Genomic DNA, 21,323 nt, shown 5'->3' with positions numbered 1-21,323 from the left:
TCCTGGAGAGAGTGGGATGGAGTGACACGAGAGGGTCCAGTCGGAGTGTTCCGGAGTGGGATAGAGAGACACGAGAGGGTCAGGTCTGAGTGTCCGGGAGAGAGTGGGATAGAGAGACACGAGAGGGTCAGGTCTGAGTGTCCGGGAGAGAGTGGGATAGAGAGACACGAGAGGGTCCGGTCAGAGTGTCCGTTAGAGACTGCGATAGAGAGACATGTGAGTGTCCAGTCGGAGTGTCCCGGAGAGAGTGGGATAGGGAGAGACGAGCGGGTCCAGTCAGAGTGTCCTGGAGAGAGTGGGATAGAGAGACACGAGTGGGTCCGTTTGGAGTGTACGGGAGTGAGTGGGAGAGTGAGACACGAGCAGGTCTGGTCGGAGTGTACGGGAGAATGTGGGATAGAGAGACACAAGATGGTCCGTTTGGAGTGTCCAGGAGAGAGTCGGACATAGAGACACGAGAGGGTCCGGTCGGAGTCTCCCGGAGAGAGTGGGATAGAGAGCACGAGAGGGTCAGGTTGGGGGTGCCAGGACTGAGAGTGGGATAGAGAGACTTGAAAGGGTGCGGTCGGAGTGTCCGGGAGAGTGTGGGATAGAGAGACACCAGACGGTCCGGTCGGAGAGTCCGGGAGAGAGTGGGATAGAGAGACACAAGATGGTCCAGTTGGAGTGTCCAGGAGAGAGTGGGATAGAGAGACACGAGAGGTCCCGGTCGGAATGTACGGTAGAGAGTGGGATAGAGAGACACGAGAGTGCCCGGTCAGAGTGTACAGTAGAGAGTGGGATAGAGAGACACGAGATGGTCCGGTCGGAGCCTCCCGGAGAGAGTGGGATAGTGTGACACGAGAAGGTCTTGTAGGATTGTCCTGGAGAGGGATGGACATGAACTGACATGAAAGGGTCAGGTAGGAGTGTTTGGAGCGGAGGGAGACATGTACCGACTCGAGAGGGTCTATTGGGCGTGTCTTGGAGAGGGAATGGGGAGAGAGGGATAGGAGTGGGTCAGGTAGGAATGTCCGGGCGAGTGAGTACGGAGAGAGAGACACACAGGAGAAAGTTTGGTGGGAGTACCCAGGAGAGGAAGAAACGTGGACTGCCATGAGATGGTCGTACTGGAGTGTTCGGGAGACAGATGGACATGTACTGACACGAGAGTGTCAGGCAGGAGTGTTCGGGGAGGGAACTTGGAGAGACACAGAGACATGTGTCATCACAAATAGTCATGTATAGCGGTATGAGGGTGCATGTTTATCGTAATGTCCGTCTTTCAGTTCCGACTGTACCGGTGTGGGTGTGGGTAGTGACATGAGTCTATTTCTGCCTGTACAGGAGAGGGTGTAGGTAGTGACCTGAGTCTGTCAGTTCCGACTGTACCGGTGTGGGTAGTGATATGAATCTCAGTTCTGACTGTACGAAGGGTGTGGATTGTGGCGTGAGTCTGTCAGTTCCGACTGTACCTGTGTGGGTGTGGATAGTGACGTGAGTCTCAGTTCTGACTGTACAGAAGGGGGTGTGGATAGTGACGTGAGTCTCAGTTCTGACTGTACGGAAGGGGGTGTGGATAGTGGCGTGAGTCTCAGTTCTGACTGTACGAAGGGTGTGGATAGTGACGTGAGTCTGTCAGTTCTGACTGCAGGGGAGGGTGTGTGGATAGAGACATGTCTCCCCATTCTGACTGTACAGAACTTGGCCTTCACAGCTGCTCTGGCAGAGAATTCCACAGATCCTCTACTCTCTGGAGTATAAAATTCCTCTTCTTCTCCATTCTAGAAGGCCAACCCTCTATTCTGAGTACGTGCCTCCTTGTCTTACACACTCCCACCTTAGGAAGCATCCTTTCCATATTCACTATCAATGCTTTTCACCATCCTGTAGGTGTTTATGAGGTCTCCCGTATTGTTCTGAATTCCAGTGAATACAGGCTCAGAGACATCAGAAGCTTTTCAGATGATCCTTCAATCCTGGAAGCATTTTCATGAGCCTTCTTTGAACCCTCTCCAGTTTCACATATCCTGTCTTCGATACAACTCCCAGAAGTACTGAAGGTACTCCAAGAGAGGGCTCCTCAGTGCTTAGTTAACCCTCTCATCAGGGTTTTCGAACAACTTGGCTCGTTAGCTAACTCTGCAAACACCCAAGTGACTCAGCAGTGACATCAATGTCAAGATGTTCTGAGTATGTGAACCTCTTTTTGAGTGAATGCTCTATAAATAGTGACCATACACAAGTATCGGTAGCCTGGAAATGACAGATCGTACACCAGCATAACGTTATAGAGAACGTATAGTTACCAATTTTCAACTTTATCAAACAGTTAACAGAGAAAGAAGAAGAAAGAATGAAGGGCCCATTACAGTTACACCAGTCTGAATGTGCACATGAACGGTGGAGTTTATTTCTGAAGTAGCCGAGCGTATCATTTTACTCACCAACGATGAATTCTCCTCATTACCACGGGTTCTGACTGTACGGAAGGGGGTGTGGATAGTGGCGTGAGTCTGTCAGTTCTGACGGGTAGATCTTTCCTTCTTGGAATCCTTCACCTCATGAAGCACTCCTTACAACAGGCTCTCCCCTTCAGGCAGCATCCTCCACGTGTCTTCTCTGGTGCTCTTCTTTCCACACCTACTGCCAAAATACCCCAAACTGAACGACATATCTCCAAACACGAGGAAATCTGCAGATGCTGGAAATTCAAACAACAACACACACAAAATGCTGGTGGAACGCAGCAGGCCAGGCAGCATCTGTAGGGAGAAGCGCTGTCGACATTTCGGGCCGAGACCCTTCGTCAGGACTAACCGAAAGGAAAGATAGTAAGAGATTTGAAAGTAGTGGGGGGAGGGGAAATGCGAAATGATAGGAGAAGACTGGGGGGGGTGGGATGAAGCATATCTCCAAATCTTTAGCTGAAACCAAAACACTCTTACTAGCAGGGCACACAGCTTTTACAGAAAACTGCAAAATAAAATATCTCATAGCTCGCAGTAGAAATTCTCACCACAGATTCAACCTGCAAATTAACCTTTAGTGAACCCTGCACAAGGACTTCCAAGTCTCTGTGCCTCAGATTTTTGAATTTTCTCCCCACTTAGAAAATAAATTCCACTTTTATTCCTTCTCCCACAGTGCATGACCATCCACTTCCCCACAGTATATTCCATCGGCAAGTTCTTTGTCCATTCTCCTAATCTGTCTGAGTCCTTCTGTAACTTTTCTACTTCCTCAAAACGACGTACCCCTCTGCTTATCTTTGTATCGTCCACAAACTTGGCCACAAAGCCATCAATTCTGTCATCCAAGTCTCCACCATCACATCATCCTACTTTTAGAATTCTTTTTCTTCCTTGGGATGTGTCTCTCTTGCAACTTCCAAATTGCTTCCAGAAATTCCATTTGTTGCTACTCCGGCATCATCTCTGCCAGTATTCTTTTCCAATCAATTCTGGCCACACTCCTCTCTCATGCCTCTGTAATTCCCTTCACTCCACTGTAAGACTGATACATCTGGCTTAAGCTTCTCCTTCTCAAGTTTCAGGGTAATTTGACCGTATCATGCTCACCGACCCTAAGGGTTCCATTACCTTAAGCTCTCTAATCAATTATTGGACAACACCCAAGCCAGAATTGCTGATCCCTGAGTGCGCTCATCCATGAGCTAGTCTGAAAAGCCATCTCATAGGCAATCTAAAATCTCCCCTTCCTGGCATTCAGCAGCAATCTGATTTTTCGAATCTACTTGCATACTGAAATGCCCCATGACGATTGCTTGATTGCACTTCTGGCATGTGCTTTCTGCCTCACATTGTAATTTGTAGACCACAACCTTACTACCATTTGAAGGACTGTATATAACTCCTATCAGGAACTTAATACCCTTGCACTTCCGTAGCTGTAACCGCAATGGTGCGACACCTTTCAACTCCATGTCACCACTTTGTAAGGATTTGATTTCTTTTTTTTTCACCAACAGAGCCACACCTCCCCCTCTGCCTCAATACCTGAGCTGACAATACAGTGTGTATCCTTCGACATAAAGATACTGAGTGATGGGAACAGACATGAGGGGAGAGGTGGGGAGTGATGGAAGATCAGCAGTCACCAGTGAATGAAGCGAGTGGGGGAGTTATGGATGGATGGCAGTCATGTGACAGAGAGTGCTGGGGAGTGTTGGGGAGTTACGGAGTGATGGTAGTGACGTGACGGAGTGTTGGGGAGTTATGGAGTGATGGTAGTGACATGACAGAGAGTGGAACAGAGTGGCGGAGTGATGGTAGTGATGTGACGGAGTGTTGGGGAGTTATGGAGTGATGGTAGTGACGTGACAGAGAGTGGGACGGAGTGGCGGAGTGATGGTAGTGACGTGACGGAGTGTTGGGGAGTTATGGAGTGATGGTAGTGACGTGACAGAGAGTGGTGGGGTTTTACGGGGTGATGGTAGTGATGTTTCCACGAATGGGAGGGAGTGGTGGAGTCATGCGCAGTAATGGGGATTGTGGCGAATGGGGGAGTTATGGAGTGATGTGACATGGAAATGACGTGATGGAGTGACTGCCTTCCTCTCTTGATCAGTATCCTCTTTGCGGACATTGTGGGCTTCACACAGCTCTCATCTAGCTGCTCGGCACAGGAACTTGTCAAACTGCTCAATGAGCTCTTCGCTGGTTTCGACAAGCTTGCCACGGTGAGTAATGCTCCACAGATCCCAAACCCACCGATAAACCCACTTGTATACACTGAGCATCACATTCACCCAACACTCTGATACACCCATATAGATTCAACCTGATTGACACACTCACTGAAACACCCATCCAGATACACTCACCCTGACACACTCATCCGGACACACTCACCAATACACTCATATAGAAATACTCACCGATACACCCAATTGGGTACACCATCCGCAAAACACTCACCGATACACCCATCCAGATACACACCCAATACATCACTGATACACCCAAACAGATGGACCATCCCCAAAACACTCACTGGTACACCTAGTCATTTACAACAACCCTGACATACTCACTGAGACACCCATCCTGATACACTCACCCTGACACACTCATTGATACACCCAATTGTTTACAACAACACCAATACACTTGCTGCCACATCCATCTGAATAAACACAGCCTGACACACTCACTGACAAACCCTTCCAGATTCACTCACCCCAACACACTCCCTGTGACACCCATCTGGACACACTCACCCCAACATACTCCCTGTGACACCCATCCGGACACACTCACCCCAACATACTCCCTGTGACACCCATCCGGACACACACACCCCAACATACTCCCTGTGACACCCATCCAGATTCACTCACCCCAACACACTCCCTGTGACACCCATCCGGACACACTCACCCCAACATACTCCCTGTGACACCCATCCGGACACACTCACCCCAACATACTCCCTGTGACACCCATCCAGACACACTCACCCCAACATACTCCCTGTGACACCCATCCGGACACACTCACCCCAACATACTCCCTGTGACACCCATCCGGACACACTCACCCCAACATACTCCCTGTGACACCCATCCAGACACACTCACCCCAACATACTCCCTGTGACACCCATCCAGACACACTCACCCCAACATACTCCCTGTGACACCCATCCAGACACACTCACCCCAACATACTCCCTGTGACACCCATCCGGACACACACACCCCAACATACTCCCTGTGACACCCATCCAGACACACTCACCCCAACGTACTCCCTGTGACACCCATCCGGACACACTCACCCCAACATACTCCCTGTGACACCCATCCAGACACACTCACCCCAACATACTCCCTGTGACACCCATCCGGACACACTCACCCCAACGTACTCCCTGTGACACCCATCCGGACACACTCACCCCAACATACTCCCTGTGAGACCCATCCAGACACACTCACCCCAACGTACTCCCTGTGACACCCATCCAGACACACTCACCCCAACATACTCCCTGTGACACCCATCCGGACACACTCACCCCAACGTACTCCCTGTGACACCCATCCAGACACACTCACCCCAACATACTCCCTGTGACACCCATCAGGACACACTCACCCCAACGTACTCCCTGTGACACCCATCCAGACACACCACCCCAACATACTCCCTGTGACACCCATCCAGACACACTCACCCCAACATACTCCCTGTGACACCCATCCGGACACACTCACCCCAACATACTCCCTGTGACACCCATCCGGACACACCACCCCAACATACTCCCTGTGACACCCATCCGGACACACTCACCCCAACATACTCCCTGTGACACCCATCCAGACACACCACCCCAACATACTCCCTGTGACACCCATCCGGACACACTCACCCCAACGTACTCCCTGTGACACCCATCCGGACACACTCACCCCAACGTACTCCCTGTGGCACCCATCCGGAAACACTCACCCCAACGTACTCCCTGTGACACCCATCCGGACACACTCACCCCAACATACTCCCTGTGACACCCATCCAGACACACACACCCCAACATACTCCCTGTGACACCCATCCAGACACACTCACCCCAACATACTCCCTGTGACACCCATCCAGACACACTCACCCCAACATACTCCGTGTGACACCCATCCGGACACACTCACCCCAACATACTCCCTGTGACACCCATCCGGACACACTCACCCCAACATACTCCCTGTGACACCCATCCGGACACACTCACCCCAACGTACTCCCTGTGACACCCATCCAGACACACTCACCCCAACACACTCCCTGTGACACCCATCCGGACACACTCACCCCAACATACTCCCTGTGACACCCATCCGGACACACTCACCCCAACATACTCCCTGTGACACCCATCCGGACACACTCACCCCAACATACTCCCTGTGACACCCATCCGGACACACTCACCCCAACATACTCCCTGTGACACCCATCCAGACACACTCACCCCAACATACTCCCTGTGACACCCATCCAGACACACTCACCCCAACATACTCCCTGTGACACCCATCCAGACACACTCACCCCAACATACTCCCTGTGACACCCATCCGGACACACACACCCCAACATACTCCATGTGACACCCATCCAGACACACTCACCCCAACGTACTCCCTGTGACACCCATCCGGACACACTCACCCCAACATACTCCCTGTGACACCCATCCAGACACACTCACCCCAACATACTCCCTGTGACACCCATCCGGACACACTCACCCCAACACACTCCCTGTGACACCCATCCGGACACACTCACCCCAACATACTCCCTGTGAGACCCATCCAGACACACTCACCCCAACGTACTCCCTGTGACACCCATCCAGACACACTCACCCCAACATACTCCCTGTGACACCCATCCGGACACACTCACCCCAACGTACTCCCTGTGACACCCATCCAGACACACTCACCCCAACATACTCCCTGTGACACCCATCCGGACACACTCACCCCAACGTACTCCCTGTGACACCCATCCAGACACACCACCCCAACATACTCCCTGTGACACCCATCCAGACACACTCACCCCAACGTACTCCCTGTGACACCCATCCGGACACACTCACCCCAACATACTCCCTGTGACACCCATCCGGACACACCACCCCAACATACTCCCTGTGACACCCATCCGGACACACTCACCCCAACATACTCCCTGTGACACCCATCCGGACACACTCACCCCAACATACTCCCTGTGGCACCCATCCAGACACACTCACCCCAACACACTCCCTGTGACACCCATCCGGACACACTCACCCCAACATACTCCCTGTGACACCCATCCGGACACACTCACCCCAACGTACTCCCTGTGACACCCATCCGGACACACTCACCCCAACATACTCCGTGTGACACCCATCCAGACACACTCACCCCAACATACTCCCTGTGACACCCATCCGGACACACTCACCCCAACATACTCCCTGTGACACCCATCCGGACACACTCACCCCAACATACTCCCTGTGACACCCATCCGGACACACCACCCCAACATACTCCATGTGACACCCATCCAGACACACTCACCCCAACACATTCCCTGTGACACCCATCCAGACACACTCACCGCAACATACTCCCTGTGACACCCATCCGGACACACTCACCCCAACACACTCCCTGTGACACCCATCCGGTCCACTCACCCCAACATACTCCCTGTGACACCCATCCAGACACACTCACCCCAACGTACTCCCTGTGACACCCATCCAGACACACTCACCCCAACATACTCCCTGTGACACCCATCCAGACACACTCACCCCAACGTACTCCCTGTGACACCCATCCAGACACACTCACCCCAACATACTCCGTGTGACACCCATCCAGACACACTCACCCCAACATACTCCCTGTGACACCCATCCGGACACACTCACCCCAACATACTCCCTGTGACACCCATCCGGACACACTCACCCCAACAGACTCCCTGTGACACCCATCCAGACACACTCACCCCAACGTACTCCCTGTGACACCCATCAAGACACACTCACCCCAACATACTCCCTGTGACACCCATCCAGACACACTCACCCCAACATACTCCCTGTGACACCCATCCAGACACACTCACCCCAACATACTCCCTGTGAAACCCATCCGGACACACTCACCCCAACACACTCCCTGTGACTCCCATTCGGACACACTCACCCCAACATACTCCCTGTGACACCCATCCGGACACACTCACCCCAACACACTCCCTGTGACTCCCATTCGGACACACTCACCCCAACATAATCCCTGTGACACCCATCCGGACACACTCACCCCAACATACTCCCTGTGACACCCATCCGGACACACTCACCCCAACGTACTCCCTGTGACACCCATCCAGACACACTCACCCCAACATACTCCCTGTGACACCCATCCAGACACACTCACCCCAACTTACTCCCTGTGACACCCATCCGGACACACTCACCCCAACATACTCCCTGTGACACCCATCCGGACACACTCACCCCAACATACTCCCTGTGACACCCATCCAGACACACTCACCCCAACATACTCCCTGTGACACCCATCCGGACACACTCACCCCAACATACTCCCTGTGACACCCATCCGGAAACACTCACCCCAACATACTCCCTGTGACACCCATCCAGACACACTCACCCGAACATACTCCCTGTGACACCCATCCGGACACACTCACCCCAACATACTCCCTGTGACACCCATCCGGACACACTCACCCCAACATACTCCCTGTGACACCCATCCGGACACACTCACCCCAACATACTCCCTGTGACACCCATCCGGAAACACTCACCCCAACGTACTCCCTGTGACACCCAGCCGGACACACTCACCCCAACACACTCCCTGTGACACCCGTCCAGACACACTCACCCCAACATACTCCCTGTGACACCCATCCAGACACACACACCCCAACATACTCCCTGTGACACCCATCCAGACACACTCACCCCAACATACTCCCTGTGACACCCATCCGGACACACTCACCCCAACATACTCCCTGTGACACCCATCCAGACACACTCACCCCAACATACTCCCTGTGACACCCATCCGGACACACTCACCCCAACATACTCCCTGTGACACCCATCCAGACACACTCACCCCAACATACTCCCTGTGACACCCATCCAGACACACTCACCCCAACGTACTCCCTGTGACACCCATCCGGACACACTCACCCCAACATACTCCCTGTGACACCCATCCAGACACACTCACCCCAACGTACTCCCTGTGACACTCATCCAGACACACTCACCGCAACGTACTCCCTGTGACACCCATCCGGACACACTCACCCCAACATACTCCCTGTGACACCCATCCGGACACACTCACCCCAACGTACTCCCTGTGACACCCATCCGGACACACTCACCCCAACACACTCCCTGTGACACCCATCCGGACACACTCACCCCAACATACTCCCTGTGACACCCATCCAGACACACTCACCCCAACATACTCCCTGTGACACCCATCCGGACACACACACCCCAACGTACTCCCTGTGACACCCATCCAGACACACTCACCCCAACACACTCCCTGTGACACCCATCCGGACACACTCACCCCAACGTACTCCCTGTGACACCCATCCAGACACACTCACCCCAACATACTCCGTGTGACACCCATCCGGACACACTCACCCCAACATACTCCCTGTGACACCCATCAGGACACACTCACCCCAACGTACTCCCTGTGACACCCATCCGGACACACTCACCCCAACATACTCCCTGTGACACCCATCCGGACACACTCACCCCAACGTACTCCCTGTGACACCCATCCGGACACACCACCCCAACATACTCCCTGTGACACCCATCCAGACACACTCACCCCAACATACTCCCTGTGACACCCATCCGGTCCACTCACCCCAACATACTCCCTGTGACACCCATCCAGACACACTCACCCCAACGTACTCCCTGTGACACCCATCCAGACACACTCACCCCAACATACTCCCTGTGACACCCATCCGGACACACTCACCCCAACACACTCCCTGTGACACCCATCCGGACACACTCACCCCAACACACTCCCTGTGACACCCATGCGGACACACTCACCCCAACACACTCCCTGTGACACCCATCCAGACACACTCACCCCAACGTACTCCCTGTGACACCCATCCGGACACACTCACCCCAACATACTCCCTGTGACACCCATCCGGACACACTCACCCCAACATACTCCCTGTGACACCCATCCGGACACACTCACCCCAAGGTACTCCCTGTGACACCCATCCAGACACACTCACCCCAACATACTCCCTGTGACACCCATCCGGACACACTCACCCCAACATACTCCCTGTGACACCCATCCAGACACACTCACCCCAACATACTCCCTGTGACACCCATCCGGACACACTCACCCCAACATACTCCCTGTGACACCCATCCGGACACACACACACCAACATACTCCCTGTGACACCCATCCAGACACACTCACCCCAACGTACTCCCTGTGACACCCATCCGGACACACTCACCCCAACATACTCCCTGTGACACCCATCCAGACACACTCACCCCAACATACTCCCTGTGACACCCATCCGGACACACTCACCCCAACGTACTCCCTGTGACACCCATCCGGACACACTCACCCCAACATACTCCCTGTGAGACCCATCCAGACACACTCACCCCAACGTACTCCCTGTGACACCCATCCAGACACACTCACCCCAACATACTCCCTGTGACACCCATCCGGACACACTCACCCCAACGTACTCCCTGTGACACCCATCCAGACACACTCACCCCAACATACTCCCTGTGACACCCATCCGGACACACTCACCCCAACGTACTCCCTGTGACACCCATCCAGACACACCACCCCAACATACTCCCTGTGACACCCATCCAGACACACTCACCCCAACATACTCCCTGTGACACCCATCCGGACACACTCACCCCAACATACTCCCTGTGACACCCATCCGGACACACCACCGCAACATACTCCCTGTGACACCCATCCGGACACACTCACCCCAACATACTCCCTGTGACACCCATCCGGACACACCACCCCAACATACTCCCTGTGACACCCATCCGGACACACTCACCCCAACGTACTCCCTGTGACACCCATCCGGACACACTCACCCCAACGTACTCCCTGTGGCACCCATCCGGAAACACTCACCCCAACGTACTCCCTGTGACACCCATCCGGACACACTCACCCCAACATACTCCCTGTGACACCCATCCAGACACACTCACCCCAACACACTCCCTGTGACACCCATCCAGACACACTCACCCCAACGTACTCCCTGTGACACCCATCCGGACACACTCACCCCAACATACTCCCTGTGACACCCATCCGGACACACTCACCCCAACATACTCCCTGTGACACCCATCCGGACACACTCACCCCAAGGTACTCCCTGTGACACCCATCCAGACACACTCACCCCAACGTACTCCCTGTGACACCCATCCGGACACACTCACCCCAACATACTCCCTGTGACACCCATCCAGACACACTCACCCCAACATACTCCCTGTGACACCCATCCGGACACACTCACCCCAACATACTCCCTGTGACACCCATCCGGACACACACACACCAACATACTCCCTCTGACACCCATCCAGACACACTCACCCCAACGTACTCCCTGTGACACCCATCCGGACACACTCACCCCAACATACTCCCTGTGACACCCATCCAGACACACTCACCCCAACATACTCCATGTGACACCCATCCGGACACACTCACCCCAACGTACTCCCTGTGACACCCATCCGGACACACTCACCCCAACATACTCCCTGTGAGACCCATCCAGACACACTCACCCCAACGTACTCCCTGTGACACCCATCCAGACACACTCACCCCAACATACTCCCTGTGACACCCATCCGGACACACTCACCCCAACGTACTCCCTGTGACACCCATCCAGACACACTCACCCCAACATACTCCCTGTGACACCCATCCGGACACACTCACCCCAACATACTCCCTGTGACACCCATCCGGACACACCACCGCAACATACTCCCTGTGACACCCATCCGGACACACTCACCCCAACATACTCCCTGTGACACCCATCCGGACACACCACCCCAACATACTCCCTGTGACACCCATCCGGACACACTCACCCCAACGTACTCCCTGTGACACCCATCCGGACACACTCACCCCAACGTACTCCCTGTGGCACCCATCCGGAAACACTCACCCCAACGTACTCCCTGTGACACCCATCCGGACACACTCACCCCAACATACTCCCTGTGACACCCATCCAGACACACTCACCCCAACACACTCCCTGTGACACCCATCCAGACACACTCACCCCAACGTACTCCCTGTGACACCCATCCGGACACACTCACCCCAACATACTCCCTGTGACACCCATCCGGACACACTCACCCCAACATACTCCCTGTGACACCCATCCGGACACACTCACCCCAAGGTACTCCCTGTGACACCCATCCAGACACACTCACCCCAACGTACTCCCTGTGACACCCATCCGGACACACTCACCCCAACATACTCCCTGTGACACCCATCCAGACACACTCACCCCAACATACTCCCTGTGACACCCATCCGGACACACTCACCCCAACATACTCCCTGTGACACCCATCCGGACACACACACACCAACATACTCCCTCTGACACCCATCCAGACACACTCACCCCAACGTACTCCCTGTGACACCCATCCGGACACACTCACCCCAACATACTCCCTGTGACACCCATCCAGACACACTCACCCCAACATACTCCCTGTGACACCCATCCGGACACACTCACCCCAACGTACTCCCTGTGACACCCATCCGGACACACTCACCCCAACATACTCCCTGTGAGACCCATCCAGACACACTCACCCCAACGTACTCCCTGTGACACCCATCCAGACACACTCACCCCAACATACTCCCTGTGACACCCATCCGGACACACTCACCCCAACGTACTCCCTGTGACACCCATCCAGACACACTCACCCCAACATACTCCCTGTGACACCCATCCGGACACACTCACCCCAACGTACTCCCTGTGACACCCATCCAGACACACCACCCCAACATACTCCCTGTGACACCCATCCAGACACACTCACCCCAACATACTCCCTGTGACACCCATCCGGACACACTCACCCCAACATACTCCCTGTGACACCCATCCGGACACACCACCGCAACATACTCCCTGTGACACCCATCCGGACACACTCACCCCAACATACTCCCTGTGACACCCATCCGGACACACCACCCCAACATACTCCCTGTGACACCCATCCGGACACACTCACCCCAACGTACTCCCTGTGACACCCATCCGGACACACTCACCCCAACGTACTCCCTGTGGCACCCATCCGGAAACACTCACCCCAACGTACTCCCTGTGACACCCATCCGGACACACTCACCCCAACATACTCCCTGTGACACCCATCCGGACACACTCACCCCAACATACTCCCTGTGACACCCATCCGGACACACTCACCCCAAGGTACTCCCTGTGACACCCATCCAGACACACTCACCCCAACGTACTCCCTGTGACACCCATCCGGACACACTCACCCCAACATACTCCCTGTGACACCCATCCAGACACACTCACCCCAACATACTCCCTGTGACACCCATCCGGACACACTCACCCCAACATACTCCCTGTGACACCCATCCGGACACACACACACCAACATACTCCCTCTGACACCCATCCAGACACACTCACCCCAACGTACTCCCTGTGACACCCATCCGGACACACTCACCCCAACATACTCCCTGTGACACCCATCCAGACACACTCACCCCAACATACTCCCTGTGACACCCATCCGGACACACTCACCCCAACGTACTCCCTGTGACACCCATCCGGACACACTCACCCCAACATACTCCCTGTGAGACCCATCCAGACACACTCACCCCAACGTACTCCCTGTGACACCCATCCAGACACACTCACCCCAACATACTCCCTGTGACACCCATCCGGACACACTCACCCCAACGTACTCCCTGTGACACCCATCCAGACACACTCACCCCAACATACTCCCTGTGACACCCATCCGGACACACTCACCCCAACATACTCCCTGTGACACCCATCCGGACACACCACCGCAACATACTCCCTGTGACACCCATCCGGACACACTCACCCCAACATACTCCCTGTGACACCCATCCGGACACACCACCCCAACATACTCCCTGTGACACCCATCCGGACACACTCACCCCAACGTACTCCCTGTGACACCCATCCGGACACACTCACCCCAACGTACTCCCTGTGGCACCCATCCGGAAACACTCACCCCAACGTACTCCCTGTGACACCCATCCGGACACACTCACCCCAACATACTCCCTGTGACACCCATCCAGACACACTCACCCCAACACACTCCCTGTGACACCCATCCAGACACACTCACCCCAACGTACTCCCTGTGACACCCATCCGGACACACTCACCCCAACATACTCCCTGTGACACCCATCCGGACACACTCACCCCAACATACTCCCTGTGACACCCATCCGGACACACTCACCCCAAGGTACTCCCTGTGACACCCATCCAGACACACTCACCCCAACGTACTCCCTGTGACACCCATCCGGACACACTCACCCCAACATACTCCCTGTGACACCCATCCAGACACACTCACCCCAACATACTCCCTGTGACACCCATCCGGACACACTCACCCCAACATACTCCCTGTGACACCCATCCAGACACACTCACCCCAACATACTCCCTGTGACACCCATCCGGACACACTCACCCCAACGTACTCCCTGTGACACCCATCCGGACACACTCACCCCAACATACTCCCTGTGAGACCCATCCAGACACACTCACCCCAACGTACTCCCTGTGACACCCATCCAGACACACTCACCCCAACATACTCCCTGTGACACCCATCCGGACACACTCACCCCAACGTACTCCCTGTGACACCCATCCAGACACACTCACCCCAACATACTCCCTGTGACACCCATCCGGACACACTCACCCCAACGTACTCCCTGTGACACCCATCCAGACACACCACCCCAACATACTCCCTGTGACACCCATCCAGACACACTCACCCCAACATACTCCCTGTGACACCCATCCGGACACACTCACCCCAACATACTCCCTGTGACACCCATCCGGACACACCACCGCAACATACTCCCTGTGACACCCATCCGGACACACTCACCCCAACATACTCCCTGTGACACCCATCCGGACACACCACCCCAACATACTCCCTGTGACACCCATCCGGACACACTCACCCCAACGTACTCCCTGTGACACCCATCCGGACACACTCACCCCAACGTACTCCCTGTGGCACCCATCCGGAAACACTCACCCCAACGTACTCCCTGTGACACCCATCCGGACACACTCACCCCAACATACTCCCTGTGACACCCATCCAGACACACACACCCCAACATACTCCCTGTGACACCCATCCAGACACACTCACCCCAACATACTCCCTGTGACACCCATCCAGACACACTCACCCCAACATACTCCGTGTGACACCCATCCGGACACACTCACCCCAACATACTCCCTGTGACACCCATCCGGACACACTCACCCCAACATACTCCCTGTGACACCCATCCGGACACACACACCCCAACATACTCCCTGTGACACCCATCCAGATTCACTCACCCCAACACACTCCGTGTGGCCACCATCCGGACACACTCACCCCAACGTACTCCCTGTGACACCCATCCAGACACACTCACCCCAACACACTCCCTGTGACACCCATCCGGACACACTCACCCCAACATACTCCCTGTGACACCCATCCGGACACACTCACCCCAACATACTCCCTGTGACACCCATCCGGACACACTCACCCCAACATACTCCCTGTGACACCCATCCGGACACACTCACCCCAACATACTCCCTGTGACACCCATCCAGACACACTCACCCCAACATACTCCCTGTGACACCCATCCAGACACACTCACCCCAACATACTCCCTGTGACACCCATCCAGACACACTCACCCCAACATACTCCCTGTGACACCCATCCGGACACACACACCCCAACATACTCCATGTGACACCCATCCAGACACACTCACCCCAACGTACTCCCTGTGACACCCATCCGGACACACTCACCCCAACATACTCCCTGTGACACCCATCCAGACACACTCACCCCAACATACTCCCTGTGACACCCATCCGGACACACTCACCCCAACGTACTCCCTGTGACACCCATCCGGACACACTCACCCCAACATACTCCCTGTGAGACCCATCCAGACACACTCACCCCAACGTACTCCCTGTGACACCCATCCAGACACACTCACCCCAACATACTCCCTGTGACACCCATCCGGACACACTCACCCCAACGTACTCCCTGTGACACCCATCCAGACACACTCACCCCAACATACTCCCTGTGACACCCATCCGGACACACTCACCCCAACGTACTCCCTGTGACACCCATCCAGACACACCACCCCAACATACTCCCTGTGACACCCATCCAGACACACTCACCCCAACGTACTCCCTGTGACACCCATACAGACACACTCACCCCAACATACTCCCTGTGACACCCATCCGGACACACCACCCCAACATACTCCCTGTGACACCCATCCGGACACACTCACCCCAACATACTCCCTGTGACACCCATCCGGACACACTCACCCCAACATACTCCCTGTGGCACCCATCCAGACACACTCACCCCAACACACTCCCTGTGACACCCATCCGGACACACTCACCCCAACATACTCCCTGTGACACCCATCCGGACACACTCACCCCAACGTACTCCCTGTGACACCCATCCGGACACACTCACCCCAACATACTCCGTGTGACACCCATCCAGACACACTCACCCCAACATACTCCCTGTGACACCCATCCGGACACACTCACCCCAACATATTCCCTGTGACACCCATCCGGACACACTCACCCCAACATACTCCCTGTGACACCCATCCGGACACACCACCCCAACATACTCCATGTGACACCCATCCAGACACACTCACCCCAACACATTCCCTGTGACACCCATCCAGACACACTCACCGCAACATACTCCCTGTGACACCCATCCGGACACACTCACCCCAACACACTCCCTGTGACACCCATCCGGTCCACTCACCCCAACATACTCCCTGTGACACCCATCCAGACACACTCACCCCAACGTACTCCCTGTGACACCCATCCAGACACACTCACCCCAACATACTCCCTGTGACACCCATCCAGACACACTCACCCCAACGTACTCCCTGTGACACCCATCCAGACACACTCACCCCAACATACTCCGTGTGACACCCATCCAGACACACTCACCCCAACATACTCCCTGTGACACCCATCCGGACACACTCACCCCAACATACTCCCTGTGACACCCATCCGGACACACTCACCCCAACAGACTCCCTGTGACACCCATCCAGACACACTCACCCCAACGTACTCCCTGTGACACCCATCCAGACACACTCACCCCAACATACTCCCTGTGACACCCATCCAGACACACTCACCCCAACATACTCCCTGTGACACCCATCCAGACACACTCACCCCAACATACTCCCTGTGAAACCCATCCGGACACACTCACCCCAACACACTCCCTGTGACTCCCATTCGGACACACTCACCCCAACATACTCCCTGTGACACCCATCCGGACACACTCACCCCAACACACTCCCTGTGACTCCCATTCGGACACACTCACCCCAACATAATCCCTGTGACACCCATCCGGACACACTCACCCCAACATACTCCCTGTGACACCCATCCGGACACACTCACCCCAACGTACTCCCTGTGACACCCATCCAGACACACTCACCCCAACATACTCCCTGTGACACCCATCCAGACACACTCACCCCAACTTACTCCCTGTGACACCCATCCGGACACACTCACCCCAACATACTCCCTGTGACACCCATCCGGACACACTCACCCCAACATACTCCCTGTGACACCCATCCAGACACACTCACCCCAACATACTCCCTGTGACACCCATCCGGACACACTCACCCCAACATACTCCCTGTGACACCCATCCGGAAACACTCACCCCAACATACTCCCTGTGACACCCATCCAGACACACTCACCCCAACATACTCCCTGTGACACCCATCCGGACACACTCACCCCAACATACTCCCTGTGACACCCATCCGGACACACTCACCCCAACATACTCCCTGTGACACCCATCCGGACACACTCACCCCAACATACTCCCTGTGACACCCATCCGGAAACACTCACCCCAACGTACTCCCTGTGACACCCAGCCGGACACACTCACCCCAACACACTCCCTGTGACACCCGTCCAGACACACTCACCCCAACATACTCCCTGTGACACCCATCCAGACACACACACCCCAACATACTCCCTGTGACACCCATCCAGACACACTCACCCCAACATACTCCCTGTGACACCCATCCGGACACACTCACCCCAACATACTCCCTGTGACACCCATCCAGACACACTCACCCCAACATACTCCCTGTGACACCCATCCGGACACACTCACCCCAACATACTCCCTGTGACACCCATCCAGACACACTCACCCCAACATACTCCCTGTGACACCCATCCAGACACACTCACCCCAACGTACTCCCTGTGACACCCATCCGGACACACTCACCCCAACATACTCCCTGTGACACCCATCCGGACACACTCACCCCAACATACTCCCTGTGACACCCATCCGGACACACACACCCCAACATACTCCCTGTGACACCCATCCAGATTCACTCACCCCAACACACTCCGTGAGGCACCCATCCGGACACACTCACCCCAACGTACTCCCTGTGACACCCATCCAGACACACTCACCCCAACACACTCCCTGTGACACCCATCCGGACACACTCACCCCAACATACTCCCTGTGACACCCATCCGGACACACTCACCCCAACATACTCCCTGTGACACCCATCCGGACACACTCACCCCAACATACTCCCTGTGACACCCATCCGGACACACTCACCCCAACATACTCCCTGTGACACCCATCCAGACACACTCACCCCAACATACTCCCTGTGACACCCATCCAGACACACTCACCCCAACATACTCCCTGTGACACCCATCCAGACACACTCACCCCAACATACTCCCTGTGACACCCATCCGGACACACACACCCCAACATACTCCATGTGACACCCATCCAGACACACTCACCCCAACGTACTCCCTGTGACACCCATCCGGACACACTCACCCCAACATACTCCCTGTGACACCCATCCAGACACACTCACCCCAACATACTCCCTGTGACACCCATCCGGACACACTCACCCCAACGTACTCCCTGTGACACCCATCCGGACACACTCACCCCAACATACTCCCTATGAGACCCATCCAGACACACTCACCCCAACGTACTCCCTGTGACACCCATCCAGACACACTCACCCCAACATACTCCCTGTGACACCCATCCGGACACACTCACCCCAACGTACTCCCTGTGACACCCATCCAGACACACTCACCCCAACATACTCCCTGTGACACCCATCCGGACACACTCACCCCAACGTACTCCCTGTGACACCCATCCAGACACACCACCCCAACATACTCCCTGTGACACCCATCCAGACACACTCACCCCAACGTACTCCCTGTGACACCCATCCGGACACACTCACCCCAACATACTCCCTGTGACACCCATCCGGACACACCACCCCAACATACTCCCTGTGACACCCATCCGGACACACTCACCCCAACATACTCCCTGTGACACCCATCCGGACACACTCACCCCAACATACTCCCTGTGGCACCCATCCAGACACACTCACCCCAACACACTCCCTGTGACACCCATCCGGACACACTCACCCCAACATACTCCCTGTGACACCCATCCGGACACACTCACCCCAACGTACTCCCTGTGACACCCATCCGGACACACTCACCCCAACATACTCCGTGTGACACCCATCCAGACACACTCACCCCAACATACTCCCTGTGACACCCATCCGGACACACTCACCCCAACATATTCCCTGTGACACCCATCCGGACACACTCACCCCAACATACTCCCTGTGACACCCATCCGGACACACCACCCCAACATACTCCATGTGACACCCATCCAGACACACTCACCCCAACACATTCCCTGTGACACCCATCCAGACACACTCACCGCAACATACTCCCTGTGACACCCATCCGGACACACTCACCCCAACATACTCCCTGTGACACCCATCCGGACACACTCACCCCAACACACTCCCTGTGACACCCATCCGGTCCACTCACCCCAACATACTCCCTGTGACACCCATCCAGACACACTCACCCCAACGTACTCCCTGTGACACCCATCCAGACACACTCACCCCAACGTACTCCCTGTGATACCCATCCAGACACACTCACCCCAACATACTC

At 55.2% G+C, this 21,323-nt stretch overlaps 1 protein-coding gene across 3 annotated transcripts in view; it reads left to right on the top strand.

Moving 5' to 3' along the window:
• The window catches only part of adcy3a (adenylate cyclase 3a), a 247,262-nt gene that overhangs the window by 131,801 nt on the left and 94,138 nt on the right, over window positions 1–21,323 (top strand). For all 3 annotated transcript variants that reach the window (XM_059985413.1, XM_059985414.1, XM_059985415.1), the window contains one exon: window positions 4,570–4,681. In XM_059985413.1, coding sequence (XP_059841396.1) covers window positions 4,570–4,681 — 112 coding nt within the window. The remainder of the gene's footprint in view (window positions 1–4,569; window positions 4,682–21,323) is intronic.

Source organism: Hypanus sabinus, chromosome 12, assembly GCF_030144855.1.
Source record: "Hypanus sabinus isolate sHypSab1 chromosome 12, sHypSab1.hap1, whole genome shotgun sequence".
NCBI classification, from domain to species: Eukaryota; Metazoa; Chordata; class Chondrichthyes; order Myliobatiformes; family Dasyatidae; genus Hypanus; species Hypanus sabinus.
The sequence above is the reverse complement of the archived record's forward strand: the minus strand, read 5'-3'. Positions and strand labels throughout refer to the sequence as shown.